The sequence below is a fragment of the Kryptolebias marmoratus genome, linkage group LG20 (assembly GCF_001649575.2).
Source record: "Kryptolebias marmoratus isolate JLee-2015 linkage group LG20, ASM164957v2, whole genome shotgun sequence".
Taxonomy (NCBI): Eukaryota; Metazoa; Chordata; class Actinopteri; order Cyprinodontiformes; family Rivulidae; genus Kryptolebias; species Kryptolebias marmoratus.
Window position 1 is genome coordinate 25589322 of NC_051449.1, and position 23177 is coordinate 25612498.

General features: G+C 39.5%; 1 protein-coding gene across 1 annotated transcript in view; it reads right to left on the minus strand.

Moving 5' to 3' along the window:
- LOC108248240 (2-lysophosphatidate phosphatase PLPPR4-like) overlaps positions 1-22316 on the minus strand; it is a 112134-nt gene extending 89818 nt beyond the window's left edge. Inside the window, exons 1-3 of the mRNA XM_017436870.3 lie at positions 21820-22316; positions 1827-2012; positions 207-336 (exon numbers count right to left, since the gene is read on the minus strand). Of these exons, the coding sequence (XP_017292359.1) occupies positions 207-336; positions 1827-2012; positions 21820-21903 (400 nt within the window). The 5' untranslated portion in view covers positions 21904-22316. The remainder of the gene's footprint in view (positions 1-206; positions 337-1826; positions 2013-21819) is intronic.
- Between the last annotated feature and the right edge of the window lie 861 nt (positions 22317-23177).

Sequence of the window (23177 nt, forward strand, 5' to 3'; positions counted from 1 at the left end):
TACTGTATTGTACCTTTCTTGAAATATTTGCTTTATTCTGTTTATCCTGTTTGCCATGACATGTACTTCATGCTGTCAGTAAAAACCATTGTTTTTCATGCCACTTTTAACCCTGAGCCACTTGACCTAAGTGTTTGTATTCATGTGTTTTTGAAGACAATGAAAATATGTTTGTGATCAGGCAAACATGGCATTTGTCCTCCCACCTATAAAGCGTACAGCTCTGCGAATGTAGGAGTTGAAAGTACATCCTGCAGCATTAATGTTGGCCTCAGTCTGTGTTGACGATGACCTCCTGGACAGATAACAGTACAGGACAGCTTCTCCTATCAGGATCTACAGGAAAAAGGACAATAAACAAAAAAAAACTAGGTCTCAAAATGCTGATTTTTAGCCCACTTGATAATAAAATGTATTTGACATGTTTGCTTATCAAAAAAATGACTTAAAATACTAAAATTCTGTCTTACCAAAAAATGTATTTATTTATTATTTGGCTGCTGATTTCAAGATTGTGGTTGGAAAATTTTATCACTCCTTTTTATTCCAGCTGGTTACCTGACACATACAAAGGATGTGGCTATAGTGCCAAAGCACCTGACACTTTATGTTCAATGTGTATCTTGGTAAACCTTTTTCAATTTCCTATTATTATTATTTTTATTATTACATTTTCTTTTCCATTCAGGGTTGCAGGGTAGCTGGTGGCTATTTCCAGCAGGCCGCAAGTCCATCACAGGGACACAGAGATGACTGAAACAGAAAAGCATTCACATGCTTACTCACACCTAGTGACAATTTAGAATTACCAATGAAGCTAACATGTGAATGTTTGTCTTGTTTGTGTCTATGTGGCCCTGTGATGGACTTTCAACCTGTCCAGGGTGTCCCCTACTTGTTGCACAGTGACTGCTGGAGATAGGCACTTGCTCCTTACAGCTTTGAACAGAAAAGGGAGTAAAGAAAATTGATGGATGGATGCTCACCACCAAAAGGAGAAATCAAACAGTAACATCAAGTCCAATTCAAGATGGCCACCATAGTCAACCGACCTGATGTTTTCCTATTCTTACCACTTATTTTTACAGCCCTAGCCCATATTTTTAAAATGTGTTGCTGTCATCAAATTTTTAATTTCCATTATAATTTCCGTTTTACAATTTCTTAGTTTAAACATTTGATATGTTTACTATGTTCCATTGTGAAGAAAATATGGGATTCGAATTATGAGATTCGAAAGTCATTGCATTCAGTTTGTATTTTTTTTTCAGAATTGGGGTTGTAATCTTAGTAAATCTTTTAAATAAATACTTTGTATAGATGGTATATTATCTTCAGTCTTCATTGGTACAGCAAACCTATGTGTGTTTTTGTGTATATTACAACAATATGTCAGGGAGCTGCGGTATGTCAGTGGTCAGTGCTGGTCTCGTAATCGTGAGGCTACAGGTTCATGCCCAGGTTGCGTCAGGAAGGGCATCTGGCATAAAACATTTGCCAAATCGCCCATGCATGTTCACTAGCTGTGGCAACACCAACAGGTAAGGGCAGCTGAGGGAAGAATTATAAAAAAATTTACTCAAAATCCATTTAAAATATTTTCTTGTATGAAATTCCCAAGGTTGCATTGTTGGCTTTATTCAGTTACTACCATCCATCGCATGATCATTGCATCTTCACTAAAGGTTGTATTGACCTCATTTTAGAACCGGGTAAGAACCAGAAGATATTTTTAGGTCTGATTATGTAAAAACAAGCATTAAAACAGAGACTTTACCATGAATGCAAATGTTAGTGTGAGGCTGAAAAGGGGAAGGCTAACTTACAGTCACAGTTGGAACAGCAAAGGCCAAGCTGAAGAGCAAAGGTAGAGGGCAGACTTCCTGTCTGGGTAGGATGTAGGGGAGTGACAGACTGCGGTCATTACAACTGTACCCAGAATGCACTGGCTGGAAAATGTCCGTCAGCTCCAGGAAATAAAGACTGACAACTGAGGAAGCCAAGATGGGGAGCTGCAGGAAAGAACCAAAATTCAATCAAAACACAAGAAAAGTCCTCACACTGTTCTAGTAAAATATTCCAAATAAGGAAATAAATTTTTTATAGTGTGTTTATTTTTGTAAAGAATACCTAAACTAAATATTTATAAGTCAGTATAAACACCACAATTGCAAGAATTCAATTAATCTGATTTCCAATGACACATTCATTTTAGTGGGTTCCTCTAGATGACAATGATAAGATTGGTCTTATCATCATTATCAACTATTATTCTTATCAATAATAATAAAAATATTATGTTTTTTGAGCTTCCACTCAGAGTAAAAAAAAACTATTTATGATTTTAAATGATTTGTGCAAAGGTAAAGAGTCAAGGAAAGTAGCAAGGAAGTCCTTATTTTGCCATAAAAATCTAAATTTTTGTACAACAATTTGATCTAATAAATCTATGCAAAAGAACTGAAAAGTGTGAAACTAACATCAGCAAAAGGTATAGAGGCACAACTGTCAATAATTTAAATTCACCAGCTTAGATCAAACAAAATTCATTTCTAAACTCATTTTAAGTCATATTCAAGCCATTTATCATGAAGAAACAACGGTCCCATCTAGAGGCAGGCACACATTTTAACTGTATTTTGCTGACAATCTCGACAGAAAAGAAGCAGAGGAAGATACTATTTAAGCATTTTACATGAAATAAAGTATGGTTGGTTCAGAATAACACTCTGAAGCTTGAAGACCTATGTGCTGAATTGAAATTCACTGTATAAAAAACTTCTTGGTCCCACTGATAGCAGCTATTTGTGTATTTATTCACTATCCCTGATAAAGCATAATTTTTTCACATCTACCACTCAACCCGCTAAGAAACAGGGTGAGTGTTTCATATTTTATTTAGCTTTTATTTTTGTTACTCAGTTCTGTGTTGCTTTTTATTTTGCATCAAATCAAGGTCAAATTAATAAAAGACCTTAACACCTTGGTTTGTTTAAGAGAGAAAATGTTTGGGAGTTTATCAGACTTTTTCTCTGACACATGGCATGTGGGTTACTGTTTACAATTCTGATTGGATGATAACAACAGTAAAATATGCCTTTTTATTTTTTTTAAAAAACAAGTTATCAGCTGACAAATTAGGCCTCCCTACAAACAAGAGTGGTGTGCACCAAAGTGTGACCCATGCATACCAACTGTATGACTATCTACCACTGATTAACTTTTAAAGTCAACCCAATTCAAGATGGCTTTCAAAAAATGGCTATAACTGTCAGTTTTGCTCATATTGAGCTACAATTTGATGTGTTTGTATCTGAGATTCATTCACAACTACTCTGAGTGTGACAACTCACAGTATCATAAGATTTGAAATTTACATCTTAGACTTGCCTAACATAGATACAACACTATCATTTCTGAAAATAAGATCATTTTAGTTTAAAATTCAGGAATGAAAGGTGGTTGGAGAATTTCAACCCAAAAAAGAGACACACAAGGAGCTCTAGAGTAAAGCTAATTTATTTTTAAAAAGAAACAAAAACAAAAACGCTGATGTGGCAGCAAAAACTAAACAACAAAAGTGTACAGGCTGAGAGGGACGCAAGAAGGGCACACAAGGAAACCTGGACAAAGCATGAAAGCAACAATGAGCCAGTGAGAATTGGAAGCTCAGATCCAGGTTATATGGAAGTGAACACAGGTGACTGATTACAAATGAAGGACAGGTGCAGATGGGTGTGGCAGGCTGACAGCCCTTACAAAAAAATCCCATGAAAAACACGTGTGATCACATGGGAATCACATGTGATTCCCACATTTCCACATGTGAAAACGTGATTTTTTTGTGGATTATGTGAACCACATGTGGAAAATGGGAATCACATGTGGAAATATGTGATTTTTTTGTGGATTATGTGAACCACATGTGGAAAATGGGAATCACATGTGGAAACGTGATTTTTTTGTGGATTATGTGAACCACATGTGGAAAATGGGAATCACATGTGAAAACGTGATTTTTGTGTGGATTATGTGAACCACATGTGGAAAATGGGAATCACATGTGATTCCCATGTGATCACATGTGAATTTCATGGGATTTTTTTGTAAGGGAGGTACTGAGCTGAGGACAGGTGAATAGTGACAGAAGACCCAGAGGGCACAGGGAGCAAACCTAAACAACTAACATAAAACTAAACACAGGAACAATCCAAAAAATAACAGAAATGCAGAAACAATAAACATAATAAACTAAAAAATAACTCAAACTAAACCTAAATCCTGACGAAGGGCAATATGCATTTCTTGTATGCTAAGCTTTTAACTTTCTATTGAAAGACTTCATAAGCCTTAACTATAATCAATTTACTTATGTCATCCTGCTACTCAGGAGCGGTTTTAAAAATGATACTCATAAGGGTACTTCTGTAAAACACCAGGCCCAGTCTTCCTGTGCGTCTGCTAAGTATGTACTTGTCCATGCGAGTGTTACAGCATTAAGAGAAGATATTAAAATGACTTTACAATTGAAAAAAAAAAAATCTGTTAATAGTTACACTTTGGGATGCATTGATAATGTGACTGCATTTTTGCTGCTTCATAGACCTGCATCATTGAGCCTAAATACAGACAGATATAATATAATGCAGGAGAGCCTAAATATGTTCAGTTGTTTCTCCGTTACCCTTTTACTCACACACTTGCACACCTATTAGCTTATATATCAGCTGCAATGCAAAGAACTGGTTTGCAAACAGGACCCAGCTAAGATTTAGTGTTTTACCTGGACATGCTTTACATCATGTTGAGGGCTCAAGATTGAACCAGCAAATCTAGAACTGATGCACACTTTGATCTAAAAAAGTCATAGCGTCACCCTGCACACCCTTATGAGCAGACTTACTGCAGTTTTAACTTCCTACACTTCAATAATTGTGAAGGATAAAATCTTTAACAGGCTTTACATTGAAGAAAAACACTAACAGTTAATCGGCCAATCACATGGCAGCAACTCAATACATTTATGCATCTAGACGTGGTGAGTACGATGTGCTGAATTTCAAAGCAAGCATCAGAACAGGAAAAAAAGGAGGATTCAAGTGACTTTGATTGTGTCATGGTTGGTGCCAAATGGGCTGCTGAACTTTAACCTACAACGATCTCTTTGTCAGAAAATGGTCCATTAAAAGAGAAAATATTCAATGAGCAGCCTTTGTGTGGATGGAAATGCCTTGTTGATGTCAGATGTCAGAGGGCAGACTGGTTGGAGATAATAGAAAGGCAACAGTAGCTTAAATAACAACTTGTTCTAGCACTCTAAAACCTCCAACAACAGATTTTTTGTAAACAGTTTCTTATAAGTTGCTTGAAACAAAAACTTCAAAATGACTTGAGTTAAATCAAAACACCAGGTTTACAAATCAGTTGTGCAACAAAACTACATTTTTAGGTAGAGAAATCATCTAATAACTAAAAGCACTCAGAAAGCACAAACCTTGGCACTGAACAGGGTCACTTTTACCGTCACTCAGCAGAGGCAGAGTTGTTCTGCCTCTGTTTCTGCCAAGTTGTTGTTCTTAATAGCAGATTCAGTGGCAGTTATTCATTCCACTACAGGTATTTCTTGTGGAGAAACAGCAGAGGAGGATGGCTAAGATTTTAGCTTTTTAAAGATAAATAATAGCCTTGAGGATTTTTGAACCCAGTCTCCTGCATGAAAGTGATCTGGAATATTTTCACTTAATTAAAATTTATTTACCCGGGAAAAAACTCACTGAGATTAAAATTATTTTTTTCAAGAGGGCCCTGGGCATTACACTAATTATGCATGCTTCTTTAGTTGGACCATTGCTTGTTCTTAGTTAGAAACAATTACATCCCCAAATTTGCTCCCCCATTTTGTTAGATAATCAGGCACCCATGGCTGTAGCCCACACTACCACTCGAGGTGAAATTAGAATACAAACAATAAATCTTTCCTATACATACAATTTTGTGATTGTGAGGAACTTGCCTGTGTTCAAATGGATTTAAATTGGACAGAAAGGGATAGAAAAGTTTTTGATTGCCAAAAGACAAACTGCTAAACTCAGACTGACCTAACACTAACAGTTTCAGGTCTCATCAGTGCTGTGAGAAGTGTCCTAAACTCATGCACAAAAACATCTGTAACCAGCTGTTACAAGTGATCAAGGGACTGGGTGTTCATTTTATTGCAAAGAAAAATTACCTGGAATATGTTACCAACAAAGACAATGAAAAAATAATAAATCGTTCTTTTGCTACAAGGGAGGGAGGCACAGTTTTTCTGTTGGCACAGGAAGGGGTTCTCTGAGGAAAGAAACGTTGGTTTAGTCTGGTTTAGTCATTGTAAGTTCTGCTATAAATTGAAAACATGTTCTTAATGCAGAGGGGACCCCTTAGAGCCTTCTAGACCTTCAGAAAAGGCCCAATAAGTCAGCAAATATTTTATTCAAAGTTTTAATTTAATATTTATTTTATATAAAATATATTTTCCAATGTAATTTTTCTTATTTTTCATTCATTTATTTTATTTTCTGTAAACTACTTTGTAGTTGAACAAGAAACCGTTTTTAATTCATGAATATATTGTTATCAAATCAGATTAATTTCATCTCCTGGTGGAAAATGTAAGGAGTTTTCTCATTGGTTAGTACTTCACTGTCAGGACAGAAGGCACAGCTGAGTCAAAGGATCCGCAGAATGAGTTTGTTTAATAACTGACAGGAAAATTACCCATTTAAAATTTGAAGTAGAACAGTTTGGGATAAGCCTTCATGAAGGCCCATGGGTAGTACCAGTGATAATGTTAAGTCTTTGTGTCCAAAGTAGTTAGGGCAGACATAACAATATGTTTAGTATGGAAGCCGAGAGCGGATATGTTCCTCATAAACTTTTTCTGACGGTTTTCTGGAGATCTCAAGTTATTTATGTTGTTATTACGAAATAACAATTACGTTTTCTCAGGCACAAGAGATGATTGGTGTGTGTTAAACCTGATTCCATTCACCAGCGGGAAAGACAGTCACGGCTGGCCAATAGAGGGCGCAACGGCGCCGCCCCACCACTCACCACATTACCGTGAATAAGACATAAAAAAATTGAAATGAAATAATAAAATAAAAATATTTTGAAATATATGTATGCATATTTTTGAAACTTAAAGTTGTTTCGTTCATCAACGTTGTCTAATTGATGACGTATTACCACCGCGGGGCGCAAAAATCTTTGTCCATAGACTCCCGTTAAAAGTTGTACATGCGCAGTAGCTCCTCTTCACCACCCTCCTGCCACAGGGCTGACGTCACAGCCATCTGTCATAAAGTTCAAAGACAGAGGGAAACAGTACACTCGGTCTTTTTCTAGGACCTGGTTTAGCAACAAGGCTTGGCTAACTGCATGTAGCGAGGCTAATGCTTTATTCTGCTTTCCATCCCTCCTTTTTCAAATGGATTAAGACAGGTATGACTGATTTAACTCTTCTGAGTCCATGGACGCGCCGGCGCGTCCAACTCACATGACCGATTTAAAACACTCTAACGGGAAAGATCTGCCCTCTCAAAGACTTCATTTAAATTTGTGTCGAAAGTCCAGACTTCAAGCTTTACGCCAGTTTTTAAATTATCTTGATAGGCCAAAGAAAACAAGAGTCATGATAAATAATTCACAACATATATATATATTTTTTTGAAAATCATCGTCATATTTGCAGCTCGTTAGAGCAAGAAGCACCAAAACGGGAGTTTCCGTGAGAAAACTCCCCCATCTTCTGTCCTATCTCACCCCCAACCCATCCAAATGAAAAAACTCCCCCTCCTCTCCAATCTGACGGAGGCTCAATGTTATCTGTCAAGTGACTAAAAATCTACAGGAAGAAGAAGAAAGAGGCGCAAAAATTAAAGGAAGTTCGGCGGTGCCAAGAAACAAGAAAGAAAAAAAAGCAGCGAGCCCGGGAGTTAGTTATAAGTTTTGTGATATTTATCGTGTTTGGGTTTTATAGTTAGGGTGTAGTGTGGTGTGTTTAGTGTTAAATTTAGTCAGTTTTATTGTGTTTGAGTCAAAAAATGAGGCGATTTTTGAACGTGGAGCTCCAGCTTCTGTTGGAGGCTCAGGCCCAGAGATGATGGAAGGAGAAGCTCAGAGGCAGAGATGGAGATAATAATAATTAAAAAAACTGTGTCTGGGACAGACAATGAGGACTTTTGTTGATGAACTATGTGATCCATTATTTTTTAGAGAAGGATTACTGGAAACACAATCACATTTTGTCTGTCTCCCTTCCAGCCAAAATAATAACAAGAGACAGATTCAGATCCATATTTTTGGAAGCATATTTTGAGCATGCATCAGGATATATTTTATAACATTTACCTGACTGATCCTGAGCAGGATATAGAAAATGACCAAAACTAAGTGAGACGTATGAATTATTAATAATTCATAAGTTATAATTTTACGGGGCACCAACCTCTCAAAAGAGGGGAATATTACATAAATCTATAAGTTTAGTTATCAGTCTCAACATTTAATTACCCTAAATCATGAGTCCTTCACTTTGGACTAAAATCATAATCGTATCAAAACACACGCACAACTGAATTAAGTTTTTTGCACTATTTATGTGACATTTATTGAACAGACAAATATAACACAAGTTCTGGCAGGTTATGAAAATATTGCACGTTTGAATATGGTAATAAGATACTGATTGAGGCGTTATAATGACATGAAGGTTAAAAAGAAAGTCTGATCAAATCTAAGAGGCTAAGATTTTGAGGCAGAGAGGGTTTGAGGAATTAACTTTGCGTAATGGAAATGATGATTATTATTGTTAATTTGGCCACCTGAGTGAAACTAACTCTTATCGACCAGCACAGAGCACCACCAGAAGTTAGCCAGCAAATGGTTCAGAGGGTTTTTCCTACCAAGGGAAGGATCCGTCTTGCCGCTGTCTCTCGGTACCAGTCGGGAACCTTTAGGCCACGGCGGGAGGAAGGTGACTGGCAGATGTCGTCTCCAGGGTACTTTCTGTCAGCGGGAGCTGAGTCGAACCTTCGGCCGGTTCCGTTGGTCCAAACAGTCGGCAGCTCGTCTTTAGCAGGCAGGTGAACGACTCTGGGATGACCATTCGAAGCTGGTTTAATGGGCAGGCTGGAGGTGAAGAGTCGGTCTCACGAAGACGACACAGGGGAATTTAATAAAGGCTCGGACTGTTACTTATTTCACTGATTTACTAAATGAACGTCAATGTTGACCGCTGAAATAAACTAAGAACTTGTTAACGATAAAGTTTTGGTTCTAAACAACAATCTGATGAAGTCAGCAATGCGGAAAACAACAGGACTAAAATTAAAAGTAGACGGGACGAGGAAACGCACAGAAAACGAAAAAGCATACATGGAATGCCATAACTATATGGCTGAAATGTTGTACAGGAACAGCTGTGCTGAGTATGGACTGGAGGTCTGTCCTTGTTTTAGAAAAGAGAAAATCTACACAAGAAGAAAAAAAAAACAATTGAACCGAACATCTACGGTGATGATGGATCGTTTGGGCTGGCCTGTCTCAACAGACTGCTAACTTCTCTGGGAGCTCTGAACCGACGTTGCCAGGTAGGCCTAGATTTTAAAAGCAGTGTTTCTTTTCAGGTGAAGAATTACCTCGAAGATCAAAAGGTTGAGGATATTCAGAAGGCTGCTGTTATGGCTAATGATTTTGAGCTCCCTCATCAGTGCTCAGTGAGAAGAGGGAGCAAGTGTGTTAGTTATGAACTACAGAAGGAAATGGGGGCTGGGAGCGGTTTCCCAAAACCATCAAGAGCATTTAAGACATCGCAGATGTCTGATCAGCAACAGGGAGGAATGCGTCCAGAAGCAGTTATCCTGCGAGATACTGGTGCTGCTCAATCACTCTCGGTGGTGAATAATGTGACTCTTCCTCCTTCTAGCTCTTTGAGAGTGTGTGATCTTATTCAAGGGGTAAACAATGATGTGTCTGAATTTAAATCTGTTCCTCTTTATCAAATTTATTTGCAGTCATTGTTAGTGACAGGTGTGGTTCAAGTTGGGGTGGTGTCCAGTTTGCCTATACCAGGTGTATTGGGAAATGATTTAGCGGGGAAGAAGGTACATGATGTACCTTCTTCCCCGCTAAATCTAGGTTGCAGATTCTCCTGTACATTCTTCTGAGAATGAGGCCCTGCAAAGGGAATTTCCAGGAGTTTTCCCTACTTGTGTTGTTACTCGTTCTCAGTCTCAAGTAAAGCCTAATGTTGTGGCTCTATTCCCAAAAACAATCAAAGAGAAAAGTCCTAAAGTAAACGGAGCTGGGGGGAGTACTAGGACCGTAACATGTTAAACAAGGATAAATTAGCACATCTCATATTAATATTTTCACTAAGTACAAAACATGCTTATCATATTCGGTCTTGTAAAGCCACCCACTGAATTTTAGCTCAACTAACCATTTTTGGTTAAACCCGATAATGTTTATTGCTAACTCCAGAGGTAGCTGAAGGTGGCTAGGCCTCAGGGCTCATTGGAGACGCGCGGGGCTCCACGAACAGCGCGCAGACCTGAGCGTGCGGTGGAGACCTTTATACTTGATGCTTATGTATGGCGTGATTTTTGTGCCACCAGGTTGAGCGCACAGATTGCTCAACCCTGACAAACTGCTCGCGCGCTCAACCTGGTGGCCCAAAAATCATGCCATACACACGCAGGGGCGGGGACAACATGATTGCATCACTGTTGGCGCGCGTCCCCTCACGCGGTGAGGTAGATAAAGGTAGCTGTTTTGGGGGTGCGGGTGGAAAAAAACATGTATAAAAACTGACATATTTATAATAAACAAGCGAAGCTTAGCCGGGCGGCCGGGTCATCAAAGCCTGGCGGCCCACCAGGCTTATAATGCACTGGAGGAAACCCTGCTCTACAAAACATTTGTTCTGAGCTCTAACAGATTATACAAGATGTTTGTTTAAAATATTGCTATTAAATATTCGTAGGCAACTGTGTCAGTTTGTTTCCAAAATACTTCATGAATTTTCCAGGTTTGACCAAAACAGCTACAACTCATTACTACAATGAGTTACAGTAATGAGCTACTGTCAGCTGTAACAGCTACAAGTCCTTTGCTAGTTAGATCTAGGTTCGAAGCTCTGGAATGAAAGGTGATAGGCCTTTAATTGGAATCTACTTCCTCAGATATATTTAAAAATAGGGCGGCATATTGGAGCAATGGCGCAATCGTGTTGTCCCGGCCCCTGCGCAAAGCCCCGCGCGGTGTCGTGTACCTCCCAATTTTGCTAACTTCGTGCAGACCGCGCGCATGCCATGCTCCATTCAAAATGGCCGATTTCGGTGCTCTAGCGGAGCTGGTTCGGCTGTATCAGCATTTATATGATCCCTCTATGAGAGATCAAAAAGATAATCAAACGGCTCAAAACTCATTGAAGGAGATTACTGCTGCAGCTGATACAAAGGAGAGTTTATAGACCACAGAGGGAAGAAATATTAGTCTTATGATGGGCGAATCACAAGTAAAGCAAAAAAAAAAAATCAATTAAAGTCAAACTGAATGCTTTAGGTTTAAACAATCTCACAGCCAGAAAATCTGCTCTTTTTTTTTTTTTTTTTACCATATTTCCACTGATTACGTAGCATACTGCCCCCCGTCTTTTCGGAGAATACTGCACCAACGTAAGCGCCAAGTATAAACGCCTCCACCGTGTGCTCAGGTCCGCTCGCTGTTCACGGAGCCCTGCGGGACTCTAATGAGCCCTGAGACTGAGCCTCCTTCAGCTACCTGGAGTTAGCATGTTGTCAGAGCCACAGTAATAAACATGGGATGAGTGGGTTTAACCAAAAATGGTTAGTTGAGCTGAAATTCAGCAGGTGGCTTTACAAGACTGAATATGGTAAGCATGTTTTGTACTGATGATGCTATTAAATTCAGCATTAGATATGCTTTGTTTTGTTGTTCCATGTAGTGATCCAACATGCAGCCTGTGCCACAAAAAGCACAGTAAAGTACAGCATCTGTCTGTTTGTCAGAGTTCTCTGTTGTGAATTATTGGCCTTGACATGAGACGTGTGTCGGTGCTTTGTTTGCACTTTTTCATTTATGTTAATTAAATTGATTTGTAAATGTGACTTAAATTAGGATTCAAATTCGGTGCAAATAATTTGAATTTATTTTAATTGTATTTTTGTTTAAAAAAGTATTTCAAAAGTGCCTTTTTGTAAAACTGTAGTTGTGTAAATATTGGACACAAATATCTTACGATATCACATAATAAATAGCCATATTTTCAACTTTCTTGTAACTTTAATCTTTTTTTTACTAAATCGCGTTAGGTCGGCGTTAGGTCGGCGTTAGGTCGGCGGTAGGTCGGCGGTAGGTCGGCGGTAGGTCGACGGTCAGCCGGCAATCGGCCAGCGAACAGCCACCTATCACCGGCTTAGCCTATTTTCTGGGGGAAACCCTGTTACATTCAAACAAGATTTTGTGGTGATTTGGGTTTTTTCCTGTGTTTTGTTTTATTTCTGTTTTAGTTTATTGGTTTGTGTTTAGTTTCTGTTTTCTTGTTTTTCACTTTCTCATTCCTCAGTCTATTTCTCTCTCTGCATTCCTGCCACGCCCACTTACACCTGTCAAAGCCTGCTAATCATGTCACCTGTCTCCACTTACCTGATTATCCTCAGCACTTTAAAACCCGGTCATTTCTGTCTATACTCCGCTGGTCCATTGTTGTTGTTTTGCCTCTTGTCTTGCCGTTTGTTCCTGGTTGTTGTTTTTCTGTCCCGCTTGTCCCCGTCTCCGTTTAGGTTAGTTTTAGTTTGTTCTTTATTTTGTTTGCTGCCACGTCAGCTTTTGTTTTGTGTTTCTTTATTTAATAAATTATTGTTTGTTTAATATGAGTCAGCGCTCTGGGTTCGCTTTCGTCACTCCACATCATGACAGATTTTGGAAATTAAAAGAACAAAGAGTCAAAATGCTGACTACAGGGGCATAAGATTCTATGGCAACAGATGTCCATTCATCACATATTAAAGCTATCTGACCCGCTTTCTGTTTCCCAGCTCTTCAGCAAGTCCTCAAGTTCTGCAGATGCCTGTTAATCACTCACTCATTCAAATCAGGTTTGTAAAAGCAGCGAAACAACTAAAACATGCAGGACAGTGTTACTTAAGGACCAAGGTCGGGAATCATTGTTCTACACCATGCAAATTAGTGTTGTCCACCACCCACATTGTACCAACCTTGGCCCACTTTGTACCCTAAATGGCAGCTGCTCCACATTTCTGATTGACTTTATTGGAGTACACATTAGAAATGAAGACAGGTATATCTGGACTAGTGTTTTAATTATTATTCTTTATTGTGAACCCATGCAGACATTTTTAAGATATTCCAGTGACTGCTGGTGACTAGTTACCACTTGTCAACTAACTGTGAGCAGTTGCATCTCAGATACCACCATAAGCAATGGTGGCAACAACCAGCATTTTTTCTCATCTGGGTGGAAATGTGTACACAACTTCCTTACAGTGGAAGTCATTTTCCCAAGAATTTCACTAAAGTCAAAATACTTCCAAAACTGTCTTTCAGTGCAGTAGGTGTCTCTTGTGTGTTGTGTTTCTGTGGTATCTACACCATAAACTGTCCAGGCACCACACTTCTGCACTTCAGAGTTTAAGCTTTTATGTTCCTCAAAATGACATTATTAAAATAGAATAATAAATTTTAGACATTTTTAAATCAATCCCGACTCCTTCATATCCTCATTGCAATGTATGAAAAAATAGATTATAACCCCCACTCTTATCTACCACTAGGCTAAAGCCATCCGTACCAGCATACACACATGGAAACAACAACTCAATTGTATTTTAAAAAAATGCTAGATTATAGCCACAGCTTAATGATGACGTTAAAGATATATGAACCAACTGTGCACAGAGTAGAACAGGCTGAAGTAAGAATGCTATTTCTCCTCAGAATGTCTGTAACCCTGAGCACATAGATATAAAAATAAACCCCACTTACAGGGCCACGTTGCCTAGCAGCCAGTTATTGGGTAGGATGGTGTGGCAGTGTGTGAGAAACACAAGAGGACAGAACCAAAAGAGAGCAGAAATAATGATTATATTGAAATGTTGTCAGCCTAAAGCATGTAAAAAATATACGAAATCACTCAATACTAACAAGATCTGTTCTGTAAAAAAGATTGATTGTAGAAACACAGACTAAACTGACACTACTGATGAGAACATGACACAGAAAAACATGCAAAACGTCATGCTAATAAAAAATCTGCTAGAAAATGTGCATACTGAAAGCTAGAGCACAAAATATCTCAATTCATTCAAATTACTGTATACAAACAAATGTGCTTAAATAAATAAAAAAATACAAAACAACACAAGTATATAACATGGAGCACAAATATAAAAGCAAGTCAGAGGTGTGAAGTAGGAATGGTGTTTTATACACCCACTACATTGAACTTGTCTTCCTCTCTGCTTCTGTCTTTGCATATTCACAAGTCAGTGACACAATTTCCTGAGATTTGAATAAAATTTCTGCAACATGCTTTGGTCAAAACCAGTGCACAAAACGGTAAAACATATTGTATATGGAGGTATGGATTATAGCTGCTGCAAATAGTTAGCGTAATTGATGACATAGATTATGATAATTCATCAATATTTGTCAATATTTTTGAGTTGACAATTTTTATAAATTTATTTTACAATTTCTTAAACACTTCAGCTGAAATAATAACAGTTTTCCCCCACACCACCAGTCTGCACTGAGTACATTAGACAAGTTCCCATCAGCTCTGTCTGAGCTGCACTTTTAAAATGTCATAGCAGAAAAAGCAGAGCTTTTTAGAACAGGTTATAAAGGTTTTCAAAGACTTAAGGGATCAAACGTATGGATGTACTTCCAGCTAGCGGACAATAAAATGGTGGTTTGTTTGTAGTGCAAGGTCTTTTTGGCTTAACAGCAAATTAAATATGCAGACAAGACCTGTTGATGAGCCGGCAGAAAAACAAATCTACTGTATGGTTTTTGTTGAGCTGCTAAAGGCAGGTCTCAAAAAGCAGGAAAAAAAGTGCCAGTATACTAACCCTAATTGTAACCACCCTCCACCTCCATCCCCTTGAGTGTATTCCCCCCATCCACCACTATTTCATTTAGGTAAAAAAAAAGAAAAAGAAAAACACCCAGTTACCCCTATTTTTCCCCACATGGGTCGTTCTACTTCACTTCAAACTCAGCTACTCCACCAGAAGCTTGGGAGCTTGAGCGTTATGCGAAGTTTCTTCACTGTTCCTAGGACTGCGCTTTTCTGGACAGGGATCTATGAAGTTGTTCCTGGGATCTGTTGAAGCCGTCCTTCCAGTATGGGGATCACAACATAAAGTGCTTCTATGATCACTGGCACCACTGAGGCCTTGACTTTCCACAACTTCTCTTTTTAAACTTTCAGCTCTTGATATATGTCCAGCTATTCATGCTCCTTCTTCCTGATGTACCTGGGATTGCTACATTTATGACCACTGCTTTCTTCTGTAGCTTGTTGATGACCACAGTGTCCGGTTGTTTAGCCATCACCTGTTTGTCAGTCTGGGTCTGGGAGTTGCATAGTATCTTAGTCCTTTCATTCTCCACCACCCTTGGTGGAGTCTCCCACTTAGACTAAGACCTCCAGTCCATACTCAGCACAGCTGTTCCTGTACAACATTTCAGCCATATGGTTATGGCATTCCATGTACACTTTGCCTGCCTGCATCTTACTTCCTGCTATTATGTGCTGTACTCAAGGAGCATCTTTACATCGCCTGCATCATGGGTCCTGTCTGATATAGTAGAGCCTGGCCTCTACTCCTCTTGTGTTGCCATGATTAGTGTCTATGTGCTGTTCTTCAGTCCACTCCTCTCTACCCAGTGGTAGGATTTGTGGATATCTGTCACTTCCTCAGTCTGACAGTGGTACATGCTGAGAAGGATTTTATCTTTCTAAAGGTTCCTCTTGTTTCTCCTCTTCCACATTGGGTTTCTGCTGTCTGAAACATTCAATTAGCAGATCATCTTTGGGGGCTTTCTTTCTGATGTACTCCACTGTCTCGGTTGTTTCATCCTGTATAGTGGCTCTTATACTCACTTGTGCTTTGCCTCCTTCCTTTCACTTAGTGTACAGTCACAGGGTGTTGGACTTGCGACCTCATCCTGGTTATCATTTATCTGCGGGATTCCAAGGTAATTGTAGCTGTCTTGGACATCTGCAATGTTGCCTTCAGGTATTTCAATACCTTTAGTTATGATGACCTGTCTTTTACACCACTAAATTCAATTCAATTCAATTCAATTCAAAAGTACTTTATTAAACCCAACGGGAAATAAAATGTTATTGTAGCTCATAATCCTGGTTTCAATTAAGAGTTGTTATTGATGCTGATGGCTATGGGCAGGAAGGAGCTTTTGTAGTAGGGCAGCTTCCGGATGAGCAACTCAGTGGACTTCTGGTAGTGGTGAACCTCCCTGAGAGCCACGGTACCGGGTGGCCAAGGCGGCTTTGGTGGTGAGCTACTTTCTGTGAGCTTTACCTCCGGTGGATTTATGGGCAGTCTGCTTGGTTCTGGCCATGACTGGAGTTCAGGGTTCTTCATGTTTAACAGTTGTTGTTATGGTTACACATCATAACAAAATGTCCAAAAGTAAAAAGGTTTTAGTAAAAATCCTTGTAGCTGCACAGCATCAAATAACAGAGGTTTGGTCTTACAGTTTTGAGCTACAGTTCTGTCAATGAGTAGCTGGTGCGACCAAGGTGTTGGTCCCAATTCCCTTCTGTGCTGCGCTTAAGTACTGACCCATGTGCCCATTCATCTTAGCTTCTATGATGCCTGACAGGAGTTTTCATGTTGTACAGAGGCCGGTGATTAGCCAGTAGTTGGATGGAATTACCCCTTTCTGGGTAGTTTTTTATAATCAGTACTGTTCAGTCTTGGGTCAACCACTCTGGGTGGGTCCCTTCTATTAGCAGCTGGTCCATTTGTGCTGCTAGGTGTTCATGAAGAGCAGTCAGTTTCTTCAGCCAGTAGGTGTGGATCATTTCAGACCCTGCTGTAGTCTAACTCATCATTCCTGAGAATCTGTATTGGGTGTCTGCCACTGTGATGTGCACTGGTTCTTGTTCTGGGATATTGCTGTGTTCAAATCTTAGATCCTGTAGCCATGGGACATTATCATTGTGTGATGTATCCTTCTCCCATATGCTTCTCTAGAATTGCTCAGTCTCAGTACTGGGTGGATCCTCTCCAGGACCCAGATCAGACTCGGGAAGATTTCAGGTTGAAAAACCAAAAAGTTGATTAATTGTAGTCTGTCATAAGTAGAATTACATAAAAACAATAAATCTATCAAAAAATAAACTTTCACTGGAAAGTATGAGAACTCTGCTGGTAAGGAGTCACCTCCGTGAGACATTAGGGGTTAAAAAAAAATCTTCATGTAAATCCCCTTTAGATTCAAAATCCAGTTTTGATATAATTGTAATCTTAAAAAAATATATAGAATCTTCGATTTTAGAAGTCAGATCAAAACATAAACAGATGGTGCAGTCTACCTCACTTTCTGGTTGTTTTTTAGCTTCTGTTGTGGTTGAATATACAGAGGAGAAAATCAGACGAATCAGGTGTCCCCAGCAGACAGAGGCAGGTTACTGCATACCTCACACCTGGCTTTTTTTAAATGTGATTTTATATCAGATCAGCATGATTAAATATGTCATAAATATCTGTGAAATACATTAGCACTCCTACAGAAAAATATGATATATATAATACAAGTGTCTGCAAGCATTATATTGGTAACAAACTGTAAAAAATCCTACGGAAAATACATTTATAACACAAACCTACAACAAAATCATGATTTGCTTCAATTCCTGTTTTATTTTTATTTTTTTTCAACTGTTCCCTATTGCAAGGAATTTTGTCAATTGTTTGATTTTTTTTAAATCTGACAAATGAATTTATAGTGCATATAATTAATAAATATAATTTCTAAGTATTATAAAAAAAGTGTAAGTTACGTTTAAGTTAAAGAACATTTGGTAATGTTTTATTCACATTTGTTGACATTTTTGTGGTATACTGTAAATGTTAACTGGTAAAATTACTTAAAATAATAATGTTGATTTTAATTTTGGGAAAAAGATAGTTATTTGGATTAATCAATAAATGTAAAAATGAGCAACAGATAAATCAGAATACAATAGTTGTTAGTTGCAGACCTAATACAGATACACTACCTGTAGAAAGATGCTCTTTTCTGAAGGCAGAAAGTAACAAATTACATTTAGTCACATTACTGTAAATAAATATGAATCTGTGTAATTTGTACTTTTTAAGCAATCATTTAAATCTATATATTTACCCTTACTTTAGTATGTTTTACATCGAATATTGTATTTTGTTACATTTGAAATCTCATCTGTTACTGCGTACAAAATGTGAACATAAAAGTGAAGTAAAATCAGAAGGAGAAAAAATGAGGATGTTTAGGGCCTTGGAAATTCTTTTGTATCCATCCCCTGACTTGTACCTTTCAACAATTATTTCTTTGAGTTGAATTAGGACAGTAATTTTAAAGGAGGTAAATATGTATGGAATCACTTATTTTACAACATACATTTTTATTTGATTGGTTTTACTCTGTGGACATTTGATTTCACTTTGACACTGAAGAAAGTTTTCATGAAAAGGTTTTTATTAAAAGGCCATTTTATTTTAACCATTATTAATTTATGACAGCAATAAAATCCTATAAACATTTGACTTTTTATAGGCACTGTATAAACAGCATATCTCCAAATCACATCGAACCACCAAACAGCAGCAAGTTGCCAAACAACAGAGAGCAATGGGCCACCAAAAGCTAAGAAGCTGCCGAACAGCAGTGCGGGCCACCAGGCAGCAGTAAGACACTGACCAGCAACAACCTTCAGGCTGTCAAACAGCAGAAAGCTTCAGAACACCAGTGAGCAATGGGCCAATAGGAAGCAGCAAGCTGCTGACCAACAGTGAGCTAGGGGCTATCAAACTGCAGAGGGCCACCAAACAGCAAGCCACAGAACAGCAGGAAACGGCCAAACAGCAATCGGCCAACAGACAGCAAGGAGCTACTGCCCAGGAGCCAGCTACAGGTGACAATGGGCCACTATACAGCAGCATACTACATAACAGCAATAAACAAAGGACAAAACAGCAGCTGGCCGCAAAAGAGAAGCAAACCACAAAACAGCAGTGTGCAACAAGCCACCAGACAGTAGCAAGCCGACTAACAGCAGTGAGGTTCCAAAAAGCAATGACAACAAGCCGCCATACAGTTGTGAGCCTCAGAGCAGCAGTGAGCAATGGACTACCAAACAGCAGCAAGCAATGAGCAACCAAACAGCAATGAGTAGTCAAGTAGCATTACGCAACAGGGCCATACAGTAGTGGCCCGACAAACAGCAGTGAACCACAAACAGCAGTGAGCAACGGGCCACTAGAAAGCAGCAAGCCGCTAACCAACAGCCATCCTGTCAAACAGCAGCAGGTCGTTGAACTGCAGTTGGCCACCAAACAGAATAGCTCCCAGACAGCAACAAGCCACTAAGCAACACCAAAATGCTGGAAAGTACTAAGCAATGGGCTGACCAAACAGCAGCAATAAGAACAGCATGCCACAGAACAAGCCACCAAACAGCACCAAAACACTGAAGCAGTGAACAATGAGCCGCCAAACAGTAAGCCTCATAACAGGATCAAGCAATGGACCACCAGATAGTAGCGAGCCGCCGACCAGAAGCAAGCTACAGGCTGTTGAACAGCAGCAACTCGCCAAAGAGCAGTAATTAATAGGCTGGCGAACATCAGCGGGCCAAAGAACAACAGCGAGCCACTGACCAGCAGCCACTTGCTGTCGAACTTCAGCAAACTGCTGAACGGGAGCGAGCTACTTATCAGCAGGAACCTTATGAACAGCATCAAGCCACGAGACAACAGCAAGCAACCAAACAGCATCGAGCAACAAGCTGTCCAACTGCAGCGGGCCACCAATCAGCAAAGCTGCCTGACATACAGTAGCAAGCCCCTGAACAGCAGCAAGTTTCCAAACAGCAGTGAGCCTCAGAATAGGAAAAAAAATCTAGAATGGGACATCCATACTCAGGGTTTCTATTTAACAATAGTTAGAGTAACAGCTAACAGCTTGTTAGGAAAACCTCAAACTGAGGAAAGCTTTATTTACTGACACAGATGCTAACTGTGCTGATGACGACAGTTTTTCAGAAATTTAATCAAGAGTTCCACATACCATACATAATACACCTGTCAGTAGGTACAATCTAGGGAACAAAGGGTTTGACATTTTTATGTTTGCTAGATGTGAAGCTGGAGCAGAGACAAGGTTTAAACAAAGGGGCCACCTTGACCTTTGACCCTGTGACCTTGAAAACACATGAGGTGTCCAGCTGTGTAGTTTGACATTCCTATGTTAAACAGTGGCAGAGTAAGAGCTGGGACAAGAAATTCTTCACAAACAGACAGACAGATGGCTGGATGGAACCATCCCATAAAATGTCATATCTTATGATGTGCATACGAAAAAAGTATATTTTGTATTCTGTTATATTTCCAAGAGAGAAATCAAAATCAGCTAAATTTGGTATCGACAGGTTGAACCTATGCAATAATCAGAAATTGGTATCAACCCACCAAACAGAGTCAGTGCATCTCTACATAAAATTCCCCATTATTCCTGTTAACGATCCAACATGACAGGCAGTTTTGTATAATTCCAACATCTGGGTTTCTGCATCTGAATTCTGTCTTCTGTGCTTTTGCTCATTTATTTGTTGACACATGCCACCAGCAACAAACTAGTTGCTTCATAATATTTGGAAAATAAGATTCGAGAGATTATTCAAGATCCTTAAAATGACATTCCTGTGTGTTACTCTTGTTTATTCTGAAGGTTAATTTAAAGCACAATCAGAAAGCAGAACAGTTAAAGCATGATGTATTTTTTTTTCTTCATGTGATGCTGGATCTCCTGAATTGTGACTATTATGCATGTATAAAGTGTATACTTGATCAGGAAACAATAATCTGGAGTCCTTTTGTTCATAATATTAATAATCATTTTAAATGTTAAAAGAAAATAACATTTTTAAGCCTACTAAAGGGATGTTCAGTAGACTGAAAGCGTATGGACTAAATGCAGCGAGGCTTTATTCCAGGAGAGAAAAATAATTATAGTGAGCGGTGGAACAGACTAAACCTCAACATGTGGCCATTAATATTCAACGCCGATGATTAAACAGATAAAGACTACAGTTTAGTGGTGCAGCCTGAAACCTGCCCTCCATTCTAAACTCGTCAGCTCTGAAGGTGAAGAAATGTAATGTTTGTGTCCTGTATGCAGAGGAAATGATGACATCCTGTGGAGACTGCAGAGTCACAGGCTGCAAAAACAACAGGGGAGATGTTACAGTGCAACACCAGGACTACAGTCTGCCTCAGACATTTCTACAATTTAACACCAAACATTGAACCATGGTGGACTTCTGAGTCTGGGGACTGTGGTGGCCCTACCTGCCGGACTACTGATGATGGACAGACTGACATCTGTCACCTACAGTCAGCTAAAAACAAACCAGACAACAACAGGAGGGACCTGTGTGCTGAAGCTGTCAGTCAACCTCTGCGGACAGACATGCAAACAGACAGACAGATCATTTACCTCCACAAAATAAAAACAGGGCAGCAGAGTGACGCTGTCCTTGGTCTCCTTCCCGCCTTTCAGCCGCTCCTTGGCACGCGACATGACGAGCGGCCGGTGGTCTCCCCCGGTACCGGGAGACAGTGAACTGTACTTTATTCCCGTCGTAATTTTGACGTTCTTGTCCTCGTCTTCTCTGTCCTCCTAAAAGCGCTCCTCCATCCCCCTCCTCCCGGTGACGTGGGCTCGATGAGTCGGTGTCTTAAGTGAGATGGGTCCGTTATTATCGCGGCTGAAATCCAGTTTCTGGTCCTAAAACTGAGTCCGCTCTGGGCTTACGGTCTCCTTCCAAGGTGTTCAGGCCACCTGCACCGTTTCCTTCAGGTGTGGAAATGTAGGTGTATGCAGTGTTTCCACCCAGTCGGGTACCGCATATCATCCTCTTTCTACGCTATGGCAGGCCCATTCATCATATAATACACAGGCTCTTTAAAGAGGATAACCATAACAGGGTTTCCTCTAGTGTATTATAGGCCTGTCAGCCCGCCAGGTTTTCCCTGCCCCTCCGCCAGGCTACGCGCTGTTGTTTATTGTAATATACATCATTTTTTATACATGTTTTTTTCCACCCATATCCCCACAGCAAGGTCACTGTGCGTTGATCACCGTGCAAGGGTGACGCAGACGGTGACGCAATCGCGCCGTCCCCATCCCTGCTCAAATGCCCAGCGCAGTGTTGCGTCACATGCTCGAGCACCTCCCAATTTTGCTAACTGAGCGCGTGCAGACCGCACGCGTTCCGCACTCCATTCAAAATGGCTGATTTTGGTGCTCTAGTGGAGCGGGTTCACCTGTATCAACACTTATATGATCCCTCTATGAGAGATCACAAAGATAATCAAACGTCTCAAAACTCACAGAAGGAGATTACTGCTGCGGCTGATAATAAAGAGTGTTTATAGACCACAGTGGTTAGTTGAGCTGAAATTCAGAGGGTGGCTTTACGAGACCAAATACAGTAAGCATGTTTTGTAGTGAAAATATTTTTTTATGACGTGTGGTAATTTATCCTTGTTTAACAGTAAAATGATGCTATTAAATTCAGCATTAGATGCTTTGTTTTGTTCCATGTAGTGATCCAACATGCAGCCTGTGCCACAAAAAACACAGTACAGTACAGCATCTGTCTGTTTTTCAGAGTTCTCTGTTGTTATTCATTGGCCTAGAAGTGAGACGTGTGTTGGTGCTTTGTTTGCACTTTTTCATTTATGTTAATTTAATTTATTTGTAAATGTAACTTAAATTAGGATTCAAATTAGGTGCAATCAATTTTTGCTTAAAAAAGTATTTCAAAAGTGCCTTTTTGTAAAACTGTTGTT